At 48.1% G+C, this 25023-nt stretch overlaps 1 protein-coding gene across 3 annotated transcripts in view; it reads left to right on the forward strand.

The window, feature by feature from the left end:
- Positions 1–1475: 1475 nt before the first annotated feature.
- LOC137438682 (sodium/potassium-transporting ATPase subunit beta-1-interacting protein 3) overlaps positions 1476–25023 on the forward strand; it is a 208347-nt gene continuing 184799 nt past the window's right edge. For all 3 annotated transcript variants that reach the window (XM_068133926.2, XM_068133925.2, XM_068133924.2), the window contains exon 1: positions 1476–1704. In XM_068133926.2, the coding sequence (XP_067990027.1) occupies positions 1651–1704 (54 nt within the window). In that variant the 5' untranslated portion in view covers positions 1476–1650. The remainder of the gene's footprint in view (positions 1705–25023) is intronic.

A 25023-nucleotide genomic window follows, 5' to 3' on the forward strand; every position in this document is an offset into this window, starting at 1 on the left:
AAGTATGTCCTGTTTGTTGGTGGTGCAAATTAAAAAGAATGACCTTTTTGTTGGTGGCATTAATTAAAAAGTATGACCTTTTTTGCAGGAGTAAATAAAAAAAGTATGACCATTTTGTTGGTGGCATGAATTAAAAAGTATGACCTTTTTGTTGGTGGTGTTAATTAAAAAGTATGACCTTTTTGCAGAAGTTAATTAAAAAGTATGTCCTGTTTGTTGTTGGTGCAAATTAAAAAGAATGACCTTTTTGTTGCTGGCATTAATTAAAAAGTATGACCTTTTTTGCAGGAGTAAATTTAAATGTATGACCATTTTGTTCGTGGCGTTAATTAAAAAGTATGACCTTTTTGTTGGTGGTACAAATTAAAAAGTATGACATTTTTGCAGGAGTTAATTTAAAAGTATGACCTTTTTGTTGGTGGCGTTAATTAAAAAGTATGACCTTTTTGTTGGTGGCAATTAAAAAGTATGACCTTTTTGTTGGTGGCAATTAAAAAGTATGACCTTTTTGTTGGTGGCGTTAATTAAAAAGTATGACCTTTTTGTTGGTGGCAATTAAAAAGTATGACCTTTTTGTTGGTGGCGTTAATTTAAAAGTATGACCTTTTTGTTGGTGGCGTTAATTAAAAAGTATGACCTTTTTGCAGGAGTTAATTAAGAAGTATGACCTTTTTGTTGGTGGCGTTAATTTAAAAGTATGACCTTTTTGTTGGTGGCGTTAATTAAAAAGTATGACCTTTTTGCAGGAGTTAATTAAGAAGTATGACCTTTTTGTTGGTGGCACTAATTTAAAAGTATGACCTTTTTTCCAGGAGTTAATTAAAAAGTATGACCTTTTTGTTGGTGGCGCTAATTAAAAAGTATGACCTTTTTTGCAGGAGTTAATTAAAAAGTATGACCTTTTTGTTGATGGCGTTAATTAAACCCTAACCCTAACCCAAAGTTGTTAGGGTTAGGGTTAATTAAAAGGGTTAGGGTTAGGGTTAATTAAAAGGGTTAGGTTAGGATTAATTAAAAAGTGCGACCTTTTTGTTGTTCGGGTGGGCGTTACTTAAAAGTGTGACTTTTGTGGGGCGGGGGCTTAATTTAAAAGTATGACCTTTTTCGGGGGGGTTCCCATTGAAAAGCGAGACCTCGACGAATGGGGGAGTGAACACAACGAATTTCGAGTAAAATCCAGATCCGTGAATTGGAGCACAAACAAAAAGCGAACCGGATGTACATGATCAGCGGGAACGTCTCCACTACGGAGTTCGTTCGGAACGAATTGATGGACGAGCTGTTGACTCATAATCGCTCTTGCTTACTATGAAGGAGCAGGTAAGCTCAGGTGGAGGTAAATAATAGCGAGGCCAGAGGGTCCACGCACGCAATGTCCAGCACGTCCGACAGGTGGCGCCAGTGCTGGAGCGCGATCGGGGCGGCGCGGGACCGAGCCCGCTTCTCCGGACGTCATCGGCACGGCTCGCCGGAGGGGCTCGGAGAAAGCGGGCTCGGCGATGCGCTCGAACCGGGAGATTCCGAGCCGTGAGCGGCCCGCGAGGGGCTCGGGAGGCCGGGTCTGGCAGGGAGACCGGAGGTCGCTCACGAACTGATCCGGTGCGAGCGAGACACGGCACGACGGGCCCCGTGGCCGAGCGATCGGCCGGCATGGCGTGCTGCACGGGACGCTGCACTCTCATCTTCATTTGTACCCTGCAGATGGTGAGGACTCGAGCGCGCGCCTTGTGCGACCTGGGACACGACTCCACGTAACGGAGCTCCTGGTCCCGGGTCGGACCGGTCGTGTTACCTTGTGTGTGCGGATCCTGATTCCTATTCCGTCGCTCCGATATCCGCGCGTCGCGCGCTTTTTGCGCATTTCTTTGTGTGCTGTATCGACGGAGACATACGTGCTGGAGGGGTACCGGACAGGTACGCCTCACACTGACAGGTACCGATAGTTGGACGGACAGGTACGCCTCACACCGACAGGTACTCATCGTACGGACAGGTACGCCTCGCACGTCACACTGACAGGTAATCATTGGCATGGAAAGGTACACATCACAGACGCGACAGCTTAAACGCCACACGAGCACAGACAGCTATACGTCACATGGAGAGGTACACTTTACATGAGCACACAGACAGGTTGCATAGGTGTGAACAGGTATATGTCAAACGGAGAAGTAAAGTATGCGTGACAGGCGCTGACGGGTTTTCACGGACAGACATACGCTTGAAACGGGTATTACGGATAGGTAAACGTGTGACACAGGTATTACGGACAGGTAAACGCATGACTTCCGACTCAAGGTGGCCCTGTGGTTTATGTAAAACATTGTGGGATCTTTAATCACCATGACAACGTAAACTCAGACGAGACAATGACGATCCGTCATTGTGGAACATCAGAATGACGATTCTCACGCTGCACCTGAACACGAAGATGGTCACGTGACCAAGAGTGTTACCGTTTTTCGGACTGGTTTGAAGACCCGGTCTCCCTCAGATGCACACTGATGTTTTTTTTCCGCGGGTTCGGGTGTCGTGGTTGTCCGTGTACGCAGACATAAGACAGGTGCTCGTTGCACTCGGCACGCGGATCCGTCCATCTCGAGACCCTCTGGTGCGCGTCTCCGCTGGGAACGTATGATGCCGACGTGTATTGTTGTACCGTGTGATGGTTTATCGACAACATTTGGCGCGTACCTGCGTGCGATGTCCAACGTTACATTGTCGATCAGGCAACCCCCACGTAAATTGGTTATTTGGCCCATCGCCTCCACGTCATATCCACATTCAACCCAGACTGCCGTCCCTTATTATATTTATTGTATCACCTGTACAGGTCCCGTCTGCCGGAATTAGTTCGTGGACTTTAAGCATCCTACGGTGTCCTTCATGAAGAGTAGGCGAGCTATCGCCGGCACCGTGAACAAAACGGAATGTCCTGCCCTAACCTCAGTCGAATGTCCCACCTGGCCAGCTGGTTCGTGAAAGCCTTGGGCCAAGCTTCACCCGATCAGACCCACAAGAACATGGAAATAATAGAGGAAGTTAAAGAAAAAGAAGAGTTACGTCACAAATTCGAGGGGGGGGGGGGGGAGTTCATATAAAGGGGCGCAAATTTGATTCATACAGGTACATGAAGAAGTAAATCTATTTTCTATCCAGGTATAGTCTCTTAGTTTCAAAGGGACCTCGTTGCAGACCTTTTTTCTGTAAAAAATTTAAATGCCAAACATAATATTCGTTTTCTATTCTATTGCAGAAGTAGGTGTACATATACAATTCATCCATCATCTCTAATTTATCATCAGTATTCATCATGTACATATCACGTTTGTCCAATATGTCTGCAATGTCAACACTTACAAGTTTATGGAATGTGCAATTATGGTCCAAAAGGGATTGGTAAAATAGGCCGCACTGCACACGTGTACAATTATTTCATCTAATCCAATTGTTGCCTATAATCTGCATACACATCGCGCTTATCCAACGTTTGTCCCGAAGAATACATCACACCCACGTCTGCAATTATTGGTAGTACATACTAACTTTATTAATTTTTTAAACAAATTAATCACACATATGCACATCATCTTATGTGTTTTCGTTTTCAAGGTACACAGAAAACTTTACATACTGATGGGTTTTAACCCATATATGTGGGGCGCCCCTTTATATGAACTTTTCTAGAGCAATACTTGGTTCCTCCTAAGAACACTAGGGTAGTCCAGCAGGTACACAATTTTTTTTGAATGTCCCTTATTTTCTATTGTTTGGCATTTTCCACAAACTATGGAATGTCCATTCTTTTCTATAGTTTGCCACATGGCACATACCATATAAAGGGGCCTTTTCTATGCCCTCGGCATTTTTCACAAGATACATTTACTTTATTCAAGACTATATAAAAGACTTGAAAAAGTAATGGGGAAAAAAATATTCAACTCAGGCAGGATTTGAACCCACAATCCCCAGCTTGGGAGTCTGATGCCTTATCCATTAGGCCATTAATCAAGCACATTAATTTTGGGTAATAATATTTTGAAGAGTTATAAAGTGTGTACACTGTCATACATAAAGTTTTTACATATTTATTTATGTATATATATATATATATATATATATATATATATATATATATATATATATATATATATATTGTTACGTTTGTGGGGGTAGGTGACGAATTGCCACAATGGAGATACGATTGTATAAATTATCATGGACCGTGTGACAAGTAGGAAGACATTTTGATGTACATGAGTGGAAAAAAAAACTGTGAGCTTAAGGTTGTTTATGTGTCACCACACGGAGGGTGGTTTTGTGTTAGTTAAATAGGGCTGAAGGATAATTCCCAGTATGTACTTGCCTCCTGTGATTTTTCCCTTATGTTTTTACATTCACTTGGCCATCCATGCAAATGAGCACTCCATTAAACCAGGATAACTGATATAATGCCGACAAAGACCCAGACATTTCAATCAGATAATGAACCCCACCCCACCAACCGACGAAGGAACAAGGCCACACCCCCAGAGTGGGACGAGGGGCGTGGAAACTATCGTGGCCGGCAGACCACGCCCCAAGCTTCGTGATTTGTTGAGCCCAACCATGTAGCAATGGGTGGAATGCGGCGATTGGTCGTATGACATCAAAGAGCTCGGAGGTTCGAGGAGGAGTAAAGAGGAAGAATCCGTTTTTCTCTCTCATTCTGGTTTTGGTCACGGGCGGTCGCATTTTGGCTCGTGTGGCTCATGAAGAAAGCAGTCAGAGCTTTTGTTGGAACTCTTTGTTTCTGGCTTGGCTGCTCCCGTCTCGGGTGGATCGTGAGGGGAACTTTGTGGAGCCGCGTTGCGTTTCGGAGGGAGACAATATCAAAGAGGGACTGGCCGCACGAATTGCCTCACGTTCGTGGCGCAGTGAATAGGAGCTTCGCGTCATCTTGTGTGGTTCCCGTGCGAGCGGTTTCGGGCCGCCTGTGCTGCCGTCATTCAGAGAACTCGCTGAAGAGACCCCTTTAGAGACAGATAAGGTGGCCGGCTTTAAAAACATTTGTCTTTCTTTATCATTCCCCTGTTTGTATTTGTGTCAGCTTGGAGGGTCCCTCAAAATAGTGGATATTTATTTTACCTCACCTTTCATCGTATTACATTTACTTTCATTATTGTGGTATTATTGTACAATCATTATTGTGGTACTTTCATTTGTTGTATTGTTGATTTTCCTTGCCTCGTTTCTGTGTTTGTGGGTTCGAGGAATAAACCCTATGGCGACCGTCTGAGGTAAGCACCCTGATTTTCTTCGCCCACGTCAAAAAGTACCATATATATATATATATATACACTGTATTTATAGTATTGGAACTGTGGGGGCTGGCCATGCGTTCGTCTGTCTCCCATTCATGGCGGCCGCTTCCCATGCTGCGTTTGAAAAGCTGCTGATTGGTTATTTTGTATTGTCATTTCACTTTTCTTCATGCAACATAGTCAGTCACTTTATTGTCCCTTTCAGTCATCTTTAAAATAAACATTAGAATCAACTTTTTTATTTCTATCATGATGAATATGAATATGGCTCTACAATTTAAGAATAACAGATCGCTACCTGCAGGTGCTTATCCACCAGCCCGTGCGCAACGACGCTCAAATCCTTTTAATATTTGCTTTTCCAATGTCAGGGTCTTTCGCTCCAACTTCTCTTCTGTGCAATCTTTTGTTCAGCTTAACTCACCTGGCCTGCTGGCTCTATCTGAGTGTCGGTTGGATAGTGGTATCTCCTCTGTTTCTTTCAAGTTACCTGGTTACATTTTTCACCGACTTGATCACCCTCCTTCTCATGGTCTTGGTATCTATGTTAAGGACTCTCTACCTTTAGCTCGTGAAAACTCTCTTGAAAGTGGCTCTCACGAGTTTATGTGTTTCCACCTTGCTCTTTTGCATTCAACAACATATCTCTTCTTTCTGTATCGCTCACCTTCCTTTCCCTCTTGTGCTGTGCTAGATGCAATCCCAGACAGCATTGACAGGTCTATTTTACTCCACCCGTTTGCACACATCATGGTATTTGGTGACTTCAACATTCACTACAAGAAGTGGTTGGTACACTCTCGCAATACTCACCATCCTGGTATCAATGCCTATAATTTATCAATCTCTCAAAACCTCACCCAAATTGTTTCCTCTCCCACTCATATTCCTGACTGTGCTTCTGATGGAAGATACTTACTTGATCTCTTTCTGTGTTCTAACCCTTTCTGTGATTGTGTTGCTGATGTTCTTCTTCCAATGAGTAACTCGGATCATTCCACTGTTTCTGTTTGTGTCTCTTACTCCTCATTCTCAACTCCAGTGGATCCTTTTCACCACACTGCGTTTCAGTTTGGGAAAGCTGATTGGGATGGATTCTGTTCATTTCTTCCTGATGTGCCATGGACCTTGGCTTATTTAGTTTTAGAAACAGGTCTTTCCCTTCTGTGCACATGGGGTCTTCAACCTTAACAGAATCATCGGAGCTTCGGCTTCTTGGTTTGGACATCTCCTCTAACCTTCGTTGGGATAAGTACATTTCTGGTATTGCTAAGAGTGCTTCCAAGTTAGTTGGTTGCCTTTATCGAGCGCAGAGGTATGTACCTCCTGAGGCCATTTTGTACCTGTATAAGGCAACTATACGTCCCCTCATGGAGTACTGTTGCCACATTTGGGCCGGAGCACCAGCCTGCCACTTACTTTCCTTGATAGGCTCCAGAAACACATAGTCAACCTGGTTGGCATGGAGATGTGTTCATCTCTTCAACCACTCTCTCACCGTAGGTCGATTGCCACTCTTGGTTTGTTCTACAGATATTTTCATGGCAAATGTTCTGTTGGACTTTCTAACCTGGTGCCACCCATACGAGTGTTTGGACGTAAGACTCTGTTTGCCATCTCTGCACACCCATACGCTATAGCCGATCCAAGATGCAGAACGAAAGGCTATGCAGATAGTTTTATCCCTCGTGCTGTCTCCCTCTGGAATTCACTACCTGTAACATGCTTCCCATTATCAAACAATCTACACGGCTTTAAGACGAATGTCAATTCATACTTCCTAAATCTTTGAGGTTTAATCGCATTTTACCCAACCTCTGCTACTTCCTATGTCTTGGATGTTTTCTTGTTCCTTTTTTATTTATTTATTTTCATTTTGTTTTGCTTTATCCTTATATTTTTCTAACTTTCTCTTAGAGTCAGGTGGCTTAGTGCTATATTTAAAGATTAACGTTACCGGGCGGATAAAAGCACAATATTTGGCATGAGGCTCCCTTAGAGCCTATTAATTAATGTTAGCCTCGGAGCCCCCCGGAGTTAAAAAAAAAATCATGTAAAACACCAAAATACAAGATGGCCGACATCGATGACAAAATATCACTTTTCTCGAGTCCTGGTCGTCAAAAGAAGACCAGATTGGTTGCAAAATGTTGGTTTTTTTAGGCCACTGAATACACTGAATAGGATTTTGAATATTTCAATACTACCAGTAGACCTACAACGAGTTCCAGCAAAGTATTTATGGAACTATACACAGAAACTGGTTCTTATATTCCAATATGCTTGTATCTTTTCAGTGTGTGACTCAACATGGAGCTAAACTGGGATCACTGCGTGATTTGTCAGCGGGACACTGCTGAACCCTCAGTTTCCCTTGCAGAGCCCTGGGACAAGTGGTGACAAAACAGATGCCGACACATCATTCCTGACCAACGTAGAACAGTTCCGGGCCATTGGTGCTCTTCCAGCTGAACTCTATTTTGGGAGTGATGAAACTGTTGACAATTTTGCTTCTCATTCTGCTTCCTAGCACAAATCTTGCCATTTAAAATTCAACAATTCTAAGTTGGCAAAGGCAAAGACGAAGAGAGAGCACAACCCTGATATGAACAGAAAAGGCACAGTAAGCACAAAGCACTGAACGTTCAAAAGTGTTTCTTCTGTGAGAAAGGCAAAGAGGAAAATTTTCTCCATGAAGTTTCAACATTTGATGCCGACAAAAATATCCGGGACATGATCACAGAGCTAAACGACACCCAACTTATGACTAGAATAGTTGGAGGAGATCTAATTGCAATGGAGGCAAAATACCATCTGGCATGTCTGGTCATGCTGAGAAATCGCTACCGTAGTCTCACTCGCAAGGCAAGCCAAACACCTGAAAACACAGATGAGAAAATGAACAAGTCTCGGGCATTTGTAGAACTGACCAGCTACATTGAGAAATCTGTGGACTCTGGAACTCTCCTCTTCCAGCTGTGTGAGATCCACTCTCTGCATGTGAATCGTCTTGAGGGACTGGGCATCAAGAAACTAGACAACAAGACCAGACTGAAGGGTCATTTGCTAGAACGCTTCCCAGAGGCACAAGAACAGTATGATGGGAGAAACACGGTTCTCAATTTTCAAGGAAGGCATGAGAAATATGCTGAAGGAAGCTCTGAAGAATCGAGACTTCTCAGAAGATGCTGTTATCCTGGCCAAAGCTGCTGCGATAGTCAGAAAAGACATCTTCAGCCATCAAGGCTTCAAATTCACTGGCTGCTTCCCTGCAGAATGCAAAGAAGACTCACTGCCCTCAAGCCTCAAGCCTCTTGTCTCCATGATCTTGAATGGTTCCAACTTGAAAGATCAAGACAAGCATGACTCGCAGGCTTGCCTAACCATCGGCCAGTGCATCGTTTACAACACAAAGAAAAAAACATCTCGTACTGCTGTGAATACCAGACACACTCTGGAGCGTGAGTCACCCCTCCCCATCTACATTGGCATCAATGTGCATGCACCGAGCAGAAGCAAGAAACTCATACAGCAGTTATACCAGATGGGCATCAGCATTTCTTATGACAGGGTTATGGAGATTGAGGACTGGATCGCCACTTCTACCTGTGAACGCTTTGCAGAAGATGGAGTCGTGTCTCCTGCTTGTCTCCGGAAAGAGTTGTTCACTGTTGGCGCCCTGGACAACCTAGACCACAACCCCAGCTCAACCACTTCCCTAACCTCATTCCACGGGACTGGAATCAGCCTTTTCCAGTTGCTTTCTAAGACCGAAACTGGTGCGAGCAGACCACCTATTACAATAACACCTTCTGGAAATGAAAAGCACTCTCTTCTTGACAGCTATGCCTCTGTCCCAGCCATAGCTTTGAAGACCGCTGCTGTCGAGGTGCCAGAGTGTGACGTAGTTCCAGTCGAGAGTTGCTTAGATGAGGCCAGAGCACAGGAACACAGCTGGGTAGAGCATGCACTGCCACTTCTAGAGACAGAAAAACTCACCAGTGGAGCTGCCATCCCGGCAAACACATAACGTAATCACAACGTTGCTGGAACATCGTAATTAGGTAACGAAAAAAAACAACGTTCTATAAATGCTTTAAGGACGTTTTACTTTTACCTTCAAACATGTTAACCTTTAAACAACGTTGTGGAAACGCAAAAATGTTAGCCGGGATTGCATGGGCTGCCTATCATGCCTCTATGCAACCTCCGGTCGAAGATCCTCCAGCACAATGTGCACTCCTTCCTCTCTTCTATGAGAAGTCTGCCACTCCTGCTATGATCATTGATCAAGCATCGAATGGATGCCGTGAGACAAGCTGTCGAATTTCTGAATCCAGGACAAATCCCAGTCACTACATTTGACCAGCCTCTGTTTGCCCTGGCAAAGTTTGTACAGTGGAAATGGCCAGACACTCATGGTGGGAGAGTGCAGGGGGTTATGCTTGGTGGTCTGCACACAAAAATGGTCCTCTGGAATACACTGGGGATGTATTGCAAAGGTTCTGGCTGGACTACAGCCTTCAGAGGCAGATGTAGCATCCTCTGGCACTGCTGACTCATTTCTGAAGGCAGCACACCTAACTCGAACCAGGCATGCCCACCAAGTCACTCTCTTGACCCTGCACAATCTTCAGAAGGAAGCTTTCGTGCTCAATGAGGGCCCCAAAGATTATGAGTCTGCCACGGCTTGGAGAAACGACATGCAGAAGAAGAGTCCTACTTTCATGTACTGGGACCTGATCATGAAATAACAAACCCTCATTCTCATCTTCATCAGGGCTCACAGAGAGGAAAATTTCCCTCTATATGTGGAAGTCTTGGAGAAACTCACACCACTGTTCTTTGCCTTTGATCATGTGAACTACTCACGGTGGATGCCTGTCCACATCAGGGACATGGAGTCCTTGCCTGGAACTATCGATTTCATTGACGCTTTGCAGAAGACCAGGGAGAGGGGGAAAGGGGTGGGGAGGAGGAGAGGAGGGAAGGAGGGGGAGGGAGGGGGGAAGGGGAGGAGAGGGGAGGGGAAGGGAGGCAGGAGAGGAAGGGGGTTCATATATATGCTGGTGGGTGAATGTGGCGTTCATCACTTTTCTGAGTTAAGTGTGTTGCCGATGAGGACGAAGAAGCCGTACAACCAACTTCGTACACTTCTGGAATTGTTTGATTTATTTGTCTTCAAATGTCTAGTGATTGTTTTGTATTTATTTATGTGAATGTGCACTTGTGTATAACTGTCATTAATTTAAAAAGGCTTCGGCACTATCGAGCGATTTTTTTTTTAAACTCCAAAAAACGACGTTTTTTTTTTCAATTTTTTTTTGCGTAAAACACTCCCTGGCACTCACTGATGAACCTCTGAAAGTTTGATGAAGATTCGTTCAGCCATCTCTGAATAAAACGCGGACACACAAAAACTGGACACACACACACACACACAGAGACAACTCGCGTTTATATTGACGTGTTCCTTGCGATTAAAATCTTTACCAAGGTGTTATGTATTGCATTTGCATGGGATTAAACCGGAAGGTGGATATAAAAGAGGCGGGGCATACGGCATTACGGCTTGGCACTTGGCAGAGGAAGCTGGGCCTACACTGGGAGCTTGTGGTTTTCCCGGCTGCGCAATAAACGACCGATGGTGCACTCAAACTGGCTTCCCAGCCTGATACATTACACAAGGAAACAGATTAACTGAGTAAGCTTTAACTTTAACTCCGGAAGACGTTCAGTTCAAATATGACAGAATTCATACACGCGGGGAAGGAAGAGGATGAGGAGGTGGGTGAGGGGATGGTGAGGAGGAGTGTGAGGGGATGGTGAGGGGATGCTGAAGTACCTTACCTCTAGTTCTGACGGCAGCCCTCGAACCTGCAGGAAATTAAATCAAGCGAACGAAAACCCGAATTCAATGTACAAGTACAAAAAGTTTTAATTAAAACAAAAGCCGCGTCGATGTTACACAATGCCTAGATGCAGCTGTGCCTATAACGTCGATGTTATAGGCACAGGACATTCCTATTGATTCGATTACTTGATGTTATTTTTGTGCAAAGTGAAAATATATCTCGGCAATTTCCCGTGTGTGGCGACGAATTTTTAATATATCTCGGCATTTTCCCGTCTGTTATTTCAGGCGGTGTATGACTGACCATGCCGCGATTTAAACAAAATATATTGTTGCGAATATGGAATTTGGCCTCCATATCCGCTTGTAAATATTCCCCTATTTTCTCCGATACTCCCCAACTCTCCCTTACCCCATTCCCTAGTCCCATTGTCTGTAAACAACACCCATTAGAGCCGATCTTCCCCTTCATCCCCCCATTAAATGTCGTGCCCAGGTCCCCCGCACCACACGTAGACAACTTTCGGACATCTTCCTAGTTATTCTTAATCTATGTCAGTTAAGGCCTCGTTTCCATTAATTATGACTCTTCGTTGCACCAGAATGTGATTATATGGCACCTGTTAGGAAGTTTAGGACCTCCCCATACCTCTCCGCATCTCTTCCCCATGGAGAAGCGCCAACTACAACAACAACAACAAAAGAGGGGGGCGGCGCGGTGACGGCATGGGGAGTGGGCGTCCTCCTTCCGGCTCGGTTAGCCGCCATTGACCACGCGCTCCACGGGGTTACCACGAAGGGGCTCCCTGTCGGCCCCTCGTCAAGGGCGGAGCCGGTAACCCCCGCACCCAATGAGAAGCCATGGGCCGATGCCATCTGGGGCGGCGCTAACGAGCCGAGGGCGTGTCACTCCCCGCCGGATATACGCGGCCCCGCGCCGGACGTGACGTGAGATGCGCCCCGAGCTTGGAAGGACAAGACGCCACCCTCCCGAGCGCTGAGCGACCTCCCCGGCATCTCCACCAAAGTCGCGACCCACGAGCGCTGAGCGACCTCCCCGCATCTGCTGGACACCACCGTACGTGATTCTGTCCCTGAGCCAGGTGCACCTGAGCCATCGACTGCCGCTTTCCTTGCCATCAAATCCCGTGTGAGTCAGCGTTGTCCCGTTTATCTGTGGTCTGTCTAGGGTTAATATAAGAGTGTGTCTAAGTGCCTGTCTTCCTATGCTGTCCCTCTTGTAGTTGTAATCTAACCTTTTTCCGTACGAATATACTTGAGAACTGAACCCTTGGTGTCGTATTGTGTCATTATAATCCAGCCGGGTGTCTTCTTTTTCTTATTGAGCCAGCATAGCGCGATTAGTCAACCCCGGGTGCAATCGGGGTAACTTGTACGGATACGGCGGCCATCCCGCTCGGCCCACCATACCATCAAAGTCGTATCTGTAACAATTGGTGTCGGGAGTGAGATTCGAGGCCCGACCAAATTTTGAAAAAAAAAAACGAATAGAGGAAAAAAAAAAAAAATTTGGTCAAAATTTGGAGCGGCCGAAATTTGTTTTGTTTTACGAAACTCGAATTTTGCAAGTCGCGCTATGGCGGATCAAGACGGCTGGGGTCCGGTAGGGGAGAGTGAAGCAGGGTCGGTCCAGGACCAAATTGAGACACGTGAGGAGAGCGAAACAGCGGGGGTAGCAGACGCGCGAAATGGCGCCTCGCACATAGCTACGGCGGCCGCACCCGCTGCACAAGTGGGAGGGATGGCCCAGATGCAGGTCCTCATGGAGCAATTTATGGCGCAAATGCAGGCGTCCCTCAAACTGCAGAGTAACCAATTGGGGAACCGGATGGATGCTCAGGGTGAGCGATTGGAGGGCCAAATGGGGGTAATGGGAAACCAAATGGGGGTAATGAGGGACGAAGCGAGGGGTACCGGTGAGAAGTTAGACAATAATTTTGAGGAGTTAGACAAGAAAATTGGGAAGTTAGACAATAATTTTGAGGGGTTAGACAACGGGATAAAAGAAGTGAAAAATGGGTTAACGGGGGTAGAAAACAGAATGGCCGCTCAAGAGAATCAAATGGAAGGGATGCAAAAAGGGTTAGAGGGGTTAGAAAACAGTATGGAAGGCAAATTGAGGGACATGAGGGACCAAGCGGAAAGGGAAGTTAAACAAATGGAGCAGCAGATAGAGGGGGTCAGAATGGGGGTAGAAACCAAACTGGATGCTCACAGGGAGGAAATGGAGCAGATGAGGGTGGCATCTGGGCAGGAGATGCAAGTGATGGGAGAGGAGATCAGAAGAGGAGTGAGTGAGGAGGTCGGAGGAGTGCGCGAGGAGGTGAGGCACTGTAAGGAGCACATGGAGAAGGAGGTGAGAAAGGGGACTGTAAAGTTACAAGGGGGCATAGAGGACCTGACGCAAGAGGTGGAGCAGCTGACGGTGGGACAGACGGAGTTAGTGGAGCAGGTTCAAAGGAACACTGCGGTATTAGGAGGTTTAAAGGCGACACAGAAAGAACTAAAAGATGACTTGGTAGCGACGAAGAGGGAATGTCAGATGGTACGTGAGGGACTGACAACGAGGTTGGACGAGGTGATAGAGGTAATGGAGACGAAGGACCGGCAGGTGAGGACGCACATGGAAACGGTCAAGGTAGCCTTGGAGGACGAGCTTGAGGAGACGTACCGGGGAATAAAAGAGGTGAAGCACAAATTAGAAGAAGTGGAAGAAGGGATGAGCGAAATTAAAAAGCGACGGAGAGAGGATAAGAAAGAGATAAAAGAGGAGGTAAAAGAATTGGTCCAGAGTCTGTGTTCGGATCGTGATGATGTGCTCATTAACCGGATGAGGGATTCGCAGGTGATGGAGGAGAAGCGAAGAGAAAGAGGACCCGGTGTAAGTGGTGACCAATATGGTCGCGCGTATGATGCGCCAGGTGATTTAATAAGCTTGGGGGTCGAGATAGACCCGGGTGTTCGTGAGAGGCCGTCGGTGAAGTGTGCGACAGGTCTGGTGTGCGAAAGAGGAGGTGTGCGAGAAAGTCCGACTCTGGGGTGTGTGAGGAAAAAGTGTGTACCAAGGAGTGAGTGTGCTGGCGAGAGTGAGTCGGTCGTAGCGCGGGTGCGAGGAAGCACATGGAAGCGCGGTGTGGTGAGTGTTACAGAGGGTGTGACGGGAGAGTGTGCGCGAGAAAGGTGTGTGACGGACAGGTGCATGAGGAAAGAGTGCGCTGTCAGAAGTAAGGAAGAGTGTCCACCTGTGGTGAGTGTTACAGAGGGTGTAACGGGAGAGTGTGCGCGAGAAAGGTGTGTGACCGACAGGTGCATGAGGAAAGAGTGCGCTGTCAGAAGTAAGGAAGAGTGTCCACCTGTGGTGAGTGTTACAGAGGGTGTAACGGGAGAGTGTGCGCGAGAAAGGTGTGTGACGGACAGGTGCATGGAGAAAGAGTGTGCTGTCAAGAGTAAGGGTGAGTGCGTTGTCACGAGTGGAGGTGAGAGTAGTGAGAGTAGTGAGAGTGACAAGGAGCGTGAGTTGGTTGTGACAGGTGAGCGAGGATGTACACCTGGGATGGAAGGATGCACACCTGGAATGGTAGAGCGTGAATGGGAATGCACGCTGGAGTTGGTGGTGAGGCACGTGAGTGGGTGTGCGAATGAGAGCACACCTGTGATTGTCACAGAGGAGGTGACCGAGGAGGGGGCGCGAAGAGGTGTATTGGTGAGGTGTGCTACCAACGAGTGTGTGCCAAAGTGTTCGGTGGTCAGGTGTGTGACCAAGGCGGTGAGTGGAATGGGTGTACCTGGGTGTGTAAGGAACGGTACGAGGGGCATGGAAACGGCTGGATGTGTGAGCAAGGAACGGGCTGCGGGATGTAAGCATGCAGGTGAAGCATCGACGTTAGACGGGGTAGAGTTTAGAACGACTTATAGCCGAGTCGGGCCCTCGGTGCGTGCTGGGCCTCGCTTTGAACGGCCGCGTCCGTGCTCCACTAGGCGGAGCTGGCAGCCCGATAGAAAGGGTCGTCATGGCGACCACTTTTTGTTGAGACGTGCCGGCAGGTCGAGATCGGGACATTGGATGGCTCCGCGCCGAGGTGATGCGTGGGATCTCGGCCCGGGTAAGCCCCCGTCCCTGCCCCGAATGCCGGACGCATCCAGCCGCTGGCACAAAACAACCAGCATCCATTGCTTGGCTTTACGAAGCCGGGCTTTGGACAGGGATTGGCGCACCGAGAGGTATTAGTGAGTAGACTGGGTGATGAGGTTAGTGTTTTGGACCCAAAATTAGAGAAAAAACAAAATTTGATGATTGGCAAGGGATTGGCAGTAGTGATTGGCAGATGATGGGTAGTGATTGGCAAATTTTTGATTTATTGAAATTTGATGTGCAAAATTGGTAGTGAGAGACCCCCGATGTGGTGGGATGGCAAATCCACCATCCTTCCCATGGGGGGGCAAAGGCGCTATAGCTTATGGGGTGTATGGCAGTGAAAACTAGCCCGGGTGGGTTAGGATATGGTGTGTAGGGATCTAGCGAGGATTGACATTAGGTGACGTTAAGTTTAGTTAGTGACTGATACCTGTAGTAGGGACGCAGGTAGATTAGTGTGGATGATAATGACGAGGGAGCGCAATAGTTTAAAGGGACGACTGGGAAGCGCAAGTTTCAGAAGGGAGTAGTTAGCTGAGATGATGCCGTGTGTGTGTGAGAATTGAACAGGTGTGATTGCACAGGTGTGCAACTGGACAGGTGTGTGGAGCAGTGTATGAGTAGTGAGTGTGTGGATCAGCGCGAATGCGCTTGGGGAGAGAAGGGTGCAGGTGGCACCAGGTGTGAGAGCACAGGTGTGCAAGTACAGGTGTGTGGAGAGAGTTGGAGTAAGTGGTACGGAGTGGTGTGCATGGTGCGAAGGTGTGAATGGGGGAAGAGTGGACCCCCATCACGGATACCCGGGGCGGGTAGTGTAAGTGTTAGGTAGAGGGTGCAGGTAAATTGTGGTTGGATATTGGCATTTGTGGTGCGGTTGCAGAATGGTGTTGTGAATGGGTGCATTAGTGTTGTGGAAATGGCTGGGCGTGTAGCCTGTTAGTGTGTGTAGTTGGTTGGGCACTCCACCACTGTGAGGATGTCGGCCAGGTGAGGCCGCAGGTGGGCTCTGGGAGCCGGTAGTTGTGAGTGGGTGCCTGAGGATCCCGGGTGTGGATCGGGCAGCCCAGTGCCAGAGAGGGCACGGAGTGGGGAGAGAGCCAGAGGGCCTTCCCCTGGTAGTTAGGTTAGGGTAAGGAGCAGGTAAGCTCGGAGGCAACTGCAGTGGTGGAGGTGTGCAGGTGGGTAGACCCACTGGGAGAGGTACACGTCGCAGCCCAGAAATTGTACGAGGGCACCGGGAGATGAATCGGGGGAGTGAGACCCCAAATTGAAGAGCACCACAGTTTGGCCAATGGGAATTGGTTTTTAGAACCCATAGTGTAAGAGGGCCAATGGTTTGGCCGGAGAAAGCCCCCGGGTAGTGTAAAGTTGTTAAAGTCATTTAGGAAATAGTTAGGATTGATGAACCTGTCGCACCATACGCAGCCACTTACCTGTGGTGATGATGATGACTCCACACCTGTGTTTTCTTTGTTTTGTTGCAGGAGATGAATCGCTGTGTGGATTTGTGAGACGCATCACGACGTGGATGAGACATTGGGGTGATTCCATCTCTCCCTCCCTAGGAGGGACTGATGATGAATTGGTAATGGCAAATTATGATGTTGAGTTGAAAATGGCAAATTTTGATGAGAGTTGAAAATGGCAAATTTGATTGGTTAGGAGGGAGAGAAGACGAATTTGGTTTATGGGAGGAACGGGGAAGACAGTAGGGATGTTTGTTGATTTGTAAAGTAGATGTTTATGAGTAGTGTTGTGTTGTGTGGATGCAGTAAGGGGTAAGGGAGGGGCCATGTAGGTTACCTGGTGGGGGGGGGGCGTACGATAGGAACGTACCTGTCTCACCTGGTTCCCATGTGCCCCCAGTGTGCATCACCTTACATTGCGTGCACTTTTGCGCCCTTACCACCTTACTCACTTGTCTGCTTCTTTTGTCTCCCACCTCCGAGGATCTGGCTTTGGGGTAGAGAGAGAGGAGAGAGAGGTGCTGGCTGCGCAGTTGTGGGCCTGCACTTTCGCTGTTCGCTGCCTGGATCGGTACACCATATGGACCGCAATGTTTGTGGCCACCCACAATGGACCGCAGTTCGTTTGCGGCCAAGCACCACCCGGGGATGGACCTATGGATCAACGTGGCACCTATGCCATACAGGTGAACCACTAATAGTTAACACCACCAAGTGCACCACAAGAAGAGCAAGAGACACCTGCAGGGTTAGGGGTTGTTGAAGTTATTTTTATTCCAATGAACAATGGTGACTGCACCGATTGGTGGTGGGGTGGTGCTGTTGATGCTCGGGAAAGGGTGCTCTGCACGTTATTAAAGGCCGTCGGCCACAGAGCACTCGTGGGTTGGTGTATCGATGTTGGCAAGCGCGCTCTCTCTATGCATAACATCTGCATGTGTTCCTCCAAAAACAGGTCCTGGATCGTAGTGTAAATAGCAGCGTAGTCTTGTAAATAATGCTCCCTACCGGCTGTATGTTTAGTTTGAGAATTCTTTCCGGATTCGGTTATCCTGTGGGTGTGTTTCTGTGAGGAGAAGGGTGCAACGTCGCAGGGGGACATATTTACTCATTTGTGAATATCTGTAAAACTGTCGCACTCAGGGTAGAGTTAATAGTAGAGGGAACTACATTGCGTGCCACACTAAAGTAGGTAAAAATTTATCGGGTCGGGACGCCCCGAGGGTAGAGAAGGGTGCAATGTTGCGAATATGGAATTTGGCCTCCATATCCGCTTGTAAATATTCCCCTATTTTCTCCGATACTCCCCAACTCTCCCTTACCCCATTCCCTAGTCCCATTGTCTGTAAACAACACCCATTAGAGCCGATCTTCCCCTTCATCCCCCCATTAAATGTCGTGCCCAGGTCCCCCGCACCACACGTAGACAACTTTCGGACATCTTCCTAGTTATTCTTAATCTATGTCAGTTAAGGCCTCGTTTCCATTAATTATGACTCTTCGTTGCACCAGAATGTGATTATATGGCACCTGTTAGGAAGTTTAGGACCTCCCCATACCTCTCCGCATCTCTTCCCCATGGAGAAGCGCCAACTACAACAACAACAACAAAAGAGGGGGGCGGCGCGGTGACGGCATGGGGAGTGGGCGTCCTCCTTCCGGCTCGGTTAGCCGCCATTGACCACGCGCTCCACGGGGTTACCACGAAGGGGCTCCCTGTCGGCCCCTCGTCAAGGGCGGAGCCGGTAACCCCCGCACCCAATGAGAAGCCATGGGCCGATGCCATCTGGGGCGGCGCTAACGAGCCGAGGGCGTGTCACTCCCCGCCGGATATACGCGGCCCCGCGCCGGACGTGACGTGAGATGCGCCCCGAGCTTGGAAGGACAAGACGCCACCCTCCCGAGCGCTGAGCGACCTCCCCGGCATCTCCACCAAAGTCGCGACCCACGAGCGCTGAGCGACCTCCCCGCATCTGCTGGACACCACCGTACGTGATTCTGTCCCTGAGCCAGGTGCACCTGAGCCATCGACTGCCGCTTTCCTTGCCATCAAATCCCGTGTGAGTCAGCGTTGTCCCGTTTATCTGTGGTCTGTCTAGGGTTAATATAAGAGTGTGTCTAAGTGCCTGTCTTCCTATGCTGTCCCTCTTGTAGTTGTAATCTAACCTTTTTCCGTACGAATATACTTGAGAACTGAACCCTTGGTGTCGTATTGTGTCATTATAATCCAGCCGGGTGTCTTCTTTTTCTTATTGAGCCAGCATAGCGCGATTAGTCAACCCCGGGTGCAATCGGGGTAACTTGTACGGATACGGCGGCCATCCCGCTCGGCCCACCATACCATCAAAGTCGTATCTGTAACAATATATATATATCTCGGCATTTTCCCGTCTGTTATTTCGGGCGGTGTATGACTGAGCATGCCGCGATTTAAACAAAATATATATATCTCGGCATTTTCCCGTCTGTTATTTCGGGCGGTGTATGACTGACCATGCCGCGATTTTAAAAAAATATATCTCAATGGACTTGAAGTTACAGGCCTTTGAGAATTCATTTCGTTCTATAAAGGGCAACTTTCATCGGATTTTCTTCCCGTTTTTTTTCAACCGAGTCTAAAACTATGTTAGCGACTGTGAAAAATGAAATGATATATCGAATTTGATTTGAAATAAAACTGTGTGAGAGAGGAAGACACCACGGGCCTACAAAACAGGCCTCAAAGCTATGCGAGTTAATAAAATGGTGGATATTTGTTTATATGAAGCCTCTCCCAGAATGAGTGGAGCTATGGTTCCCAGAATGGGTGGAGCTTTGAGGTTTTGTCTTCTCTGCAAGAACAAGAAGAAGAAGAAGAACAAGAAGAACAACAACAACAGCAGAGTGCACTCTATGACCAGCGTCTGCGACGCGACTAAAAAGAAATGATTTATTGAACGGAACCCAAGAACAATGGAACACGACAATAAAAACTAAACCACCTATTGAGCACTCTTACACACACATTTCGAATTCACGATGGGAAGGGTAATAAAATAAATCTATTAAATGGTTCGTTGTGTTGTGTTCTGTGGTGCGTCAAATCTGTGTCTGGCAGTGTTGCGTCGGGTCGACCAGGCACCGTCCGACGCAGCTCTCGTCAACGCGAACCGCTCGGTCCCGTCTGCTGCCGTTCCACCGCCCACGCCCATCCCCACACCCCCATCCATCACCCCCCCCCCCCCCATCACCCCCCTCTCCCTGTTCACCAGGCCTCTCGCACCAAGCGAGCGAGCGTGCAATGGTCTCCTGGCTGCTGCAGCTCATGCACTCGCCGTTCGCATGTGAAAATACCGGGGAAGATAATCGTCAACGCTCCAATGTCTTTCCACCGTCTTTCGAAGCGAACTCCACCCGGGAATGAAAGCAAGAGCAGAAGGGAGGTCCAAGTGGGAAGGCAGCCAACACGAAGGGACAGTCAAGGGAAGGCCAGAGGCAAACGGAAGAGGTCCGGGCAGGAAGGAACCAGGAACGAGAAGGGACAATGTTGGCACACCAACGTTCACCAGCAAAGTCCGGGCCGAAGTCACAAAATGTCCGCAGCTTCCAGTCTCTTGTTCAGCGTGCTCTGACGTCAGCCGGGCCCGGGCCTCTCCTCGAATCTTCCAAACTCCTCCCACCAGTCGTGCGACCCTCCCACCAAACCCTCGGGCCCCAGCCTGCCTTGTACGATGTTCCATCGCCATGGTGGCGTACTGCACGGCCGCCCACTGCTTGTCTTTCCGGTTTGTTCTATCTTCAGTCATTGTAAGGGGGGATTTAATTAATGTGTGCACTAAGGGCCTATCTAGTATCTAATGTCTATAAGACTGCGTTGCCATAAGGGACAAAGGATAGATCACAGGTTTCACATACAATGGAGTCTTATCCTTATCCCCTAGAACTATTTATCACCGGATCATCCTCGTATGATCACAGGTATACACTTACCCCGACAAACCGCCTAAACACAGAAATTACAGTTGAGGTTCCCTATCACGACAGCTGGACACCTACCTATGCAGATCTACCTGGATCTAGATATTCCCCTTAACTCAAATTCATAACAGTCACCTCCCCTCCCCTGGAACCGTAGCCCCTGCAAGGTTCACTGCAGGCGCTACCATTCCAGTCTTAGCACTTACTGTCTCACACTTAATTAACCTATGAATTAAATCAGGAGGGCTGTGGGAAGTGAGCCGAAACTACCTACCTATGCTCTTTAACATGCTAATCCCCTCAACGATCATGCAGTCAAATATTTATAATCATTATAATTCGTTGTTCCTGTGGTGGGAGGAAACGAACAACAACACGCAAGAACTACCTTAACCTTAACCAAAACTTCAAAAACTTGTAAACTCGAATAAAACATTTCTACACCCCAGTCTACAGACCGCGTCCCCCGGTGGATGCCACAAGACTCAACGTTACCTGCGGGTCCATCCCAATGCACCCCTAAATTTCCGTGAGCCCTGTCCTGGTGATACAGGTGAGTGACATGGCTCGGTGGATTTCACCCACATTCATTCAACACAAACCCATTCATTACCATTCATTCTCATTCTAAAAATCAGCACGACATTTCAAAAATCAACAAAACACTTACTTCACCCCCCTGCAGGACCATGGCATAGATGTCATATACATGTGTGTGTTGCTCTCAACTAGGTAGCGGGGAGGTACCGCACAATCAAGATGGTGGGGGCGCTTCAGGCTGTGGTGCCCGCAGTCCCAAAAACAAGTCACTTAACTCACAAGTTCATTGCCCCCCCTCCCCTTTACCTCATGGCCCCGTGACAGTCAAACAACTCTTTCCGCCGTTACCCCGCCGGTGGGGGTCTCCACACACCAGGCTCCGTTGCCTCCTGCTTCAGAGCAGCACACGGGTCGCCGGGAGTCTTCCACCCCAAGGAGCCCAAACAGACGCTCAACCGACGGACTCCAATTTCCAGATACCACTGGCTGCCAGGGGTAATTGCCACAGAGGGGGGTCGCAGTCATTGCTCCTCAGAGCTTGATCTGTACCTGCGGACACGCACACCTTCCCCACCCACAAAATCCCCAAAACACATTTCCTCCCCCGCTGCCATTCAATTCTGAAACACATTTCCCATAGAAGATGTCACAAAAGAGGTGTTTGCCATGGCCTGCTTTCATGTGAAATCCCCTGGTTCACATTTTACCATTACATCTCGAAACACAATAATCATCACTCAATCCATTATCTCCAACCTCACGACCACATGGAAACACAACACTTCTACAGATAAACAAACGCCACCCACAAGACGCTGTGTGGCCCACATTCCATCACCCTCACCGGCCATGTCATCACTCTCACCCGCCCCCAACTCCAAATTACGTATCCCCAATTGAATAAGCAAGTCCTGAAGCCTGGGAACAGTAACTATCAAGGCCTTACCTCTACAGTGATGCGCAGGTATTCCAGTTGGTCAGGTCCAAAGTGCCACCCACCCTACAAAATCCCAAAATGTCTCATTGGACCAATCAAATTTCTCCAAATTGCTCTTTTCTCCCCACTGTAGTGGCAGCCATGTGGATCCGCATCCAACCGTGAACTGTTCTAAACAACTACATGTGGCTACGACAGCTCCGCAGCTCTACGGTGCAAGGGTCATCGGGACAAGGTGAGCAGTCAAAACGCCAACATGGCCCATGAGTGTCTACAAGTGGGGGACCCACCATCCATCCTTCGGCCCCCCCTGCGAGGAACACGGCTGCACCAGCCCCAGCTGGCCAATGTGGTGAGCACTTGCTGCCAACAACACTCACTCACACAACCTCAGCCCTGGGGGAGACGGTCGCAGTGCGTGGCATCCACCCTCACGTCACCTCCGCCGCCCTCATCCCCCAGTCCACACAACTGCAGCCCCCAGTGCCCACCCACACTTGACCACGCCAAGGTCCAGTCGACAGCCATGCTCCACCAGGAGACTCCTCCAGAAGACATGGTCCACACACCTCGGACACCCATAGCACGTTGACCAGCAAACTACACAACTACATCGCCATAACCCCACGTCCCAAGTATCGGCATAGCCGCCCCCACAGCCTGTTGAAGGCTGTGTCTTGCTCATCTATAAATTTTATCACAGCCTCCAACACTTTGGTTTACCACACCTGGATCAATACTGAGGCCACTGTGCAGTGTCCACCATTTCTCTTCACAAAATTCACCCTTAAATTTACATCGAACCTAACCCTCAGATTACCAGTGCCAAATATTTTTCACATTTTACTAATCTCACCAAAGAAGGGTGCTTCACCATACACATGCCTGCCTAGCATGGCCCATATGCTCGGCAGGTTACACATTCCGGATTCATCAATCCCATGGCTCTCTTCCCAAGCCAAGAGTCCACAAATCATAACAGAACATCTGTGGAAGATCACCCTCACCCCCATAATGTTCCACAAATGCTCTAATGGTTGTCCGGTGTGCTATACTCCATCCCTGTCCATGCGGATCGACCCGCGTCCATAGACCAGCACAGCATGGCAGGTCACCACATGCTGGCTGTCCCAGAATCTCAGGGAGAGGGTGTCAGGCCGCATGCCCAGGCAGTCACCACATCAGGCCCAAGTTGGCCGTCCGTGATGCCACCACCAAAGCGCGACCCACAACACCTCCCCCTAGTGGTCCTCAATATACGCCATCCTCGGCCTGTGAGAAGCCACCTCGGACCCCCTGGAGGTGGTCCGGTGACCCTGCCGGCCCGAGCCACACGCTCGGGCGGTGCCCCGATAGACAAGGGACGCCACACTCCACCAGACCCCCCCCCCCCCCCCCGTGGCTCATTCTGCTCACTCATTCCCTTCATCTTCCCCTCCAGTCCCCTTTTCATTCCCCTCATTTCGTCTTTCAATTCATTCCTTTGGGCATCCATTTTTTCATTCAATCCCCCTATCTAGTATCTGCTCACTCTGAACATCCATTTTGTTTTCCAATCTTCCCCTCAATCCATTTATATCTCCCCTCATTTGGCCCCTCAATTCATTACTCATTGCCCTCATGTTGGCATTCCTTTGCTTCATAAATTGCATTATGGTCTGGTTGTCTATAGGGGCCATCTCGGTAGCGAGGGAAGTTCCATTGCTATGCTTCTCCCTATCTACAATCGGCTCACTTCGAACCCCTGCAGCATCCCCAACCCATTCGGCCTTCTCACTCGCTTCTGCCCTCCGCGGTGAGAAAGTAGTTCCCCACGCGTATATTTTACCTCAGACAAAAAAATATATATTTATTTATTTTAAATTTTTCGAAAACGCGATGTTGCGTTTCGAACAGCCCAATTGGACGACAAAATTTGACACCCAGGTACTGTGACTACCTCCCCCTCTACGAGGGAAAGACAATCGTTACACATTTTGATTATCGAAAGCTGAGCGCAATATGCCCTCAGCTGGTGTCGAACTTGCAACCTTTGGGCACCGAGTGTCCGCTAGGCTCGAATCCTAACTGCCTGACACCAATGTAGTGTTCCTGGCCCCAGCCTGCCTTGTACGATGTTCCATCGCCATGGCGGCGTACTGCGCGGCCGCCTCCTGCTTGTCTTTCCGGTTTGTTCTATCGTCAGTCATTGTTTCGGGGGGGATTTAATTAATGTATGCACTAAGGGCCTATCTAATGTCTATAAGAGTGCGTTGCCATAAGGGACAAAGGATAGATCACAGGTTTCACATACAATGGAGTCTTATCCTTATCCCCTATAACTATTTATCACCGGATCATCCTCGTATGATCACAGGTATACACTTACCCCGACAAACCGCCTAAACACAGAACTTATTACAGGTGAGGTCCCAATCACGACAGCCGGACACCTACCTATGCAGATCTACCTGGATCTAGATATATTCCCCTTACCCCAAATTCATAACAATATATATGCAGTAGATAACGGTCTTTATAATATTTTACAATGTATTGGTACTATTATAATGTCCACAATAACATTCAACTACCTCAAAATCCCAAATTTGTCAACCACCCTGGGTTTCTTATGACTACCAGGATTCGAGAAAAGCTATATTTTGTCATCGATGTCGGCCATCTTGAATTTTGGTGTTTCACATGAAAAAAGTTTAAAACTCCAGAGGGCTCCTAGGCTGACATTAATAAATAGGCCCTAAGGGAGCCTCATGCCAAATATTGTGCTTTTATCCGCCCGGTAACGGTAATTTCATTATGCCACCTGACGA

Source organism: Myxine glutinosa, chromosome 13 (assembly GCF_964187855.1).
Source record: "Myxine glutinosa chromosome 13, kmMyxGlut1.1, whole genome shotgun sequence".
In the NCBI taxonomy this organism is placed as follows: domain Eukaryota; kingdom Metazoa; phylum Chordata; class Myxini; order Myxiniformes; family Myxinidae; genus Myxine; species Myxine glutinosa.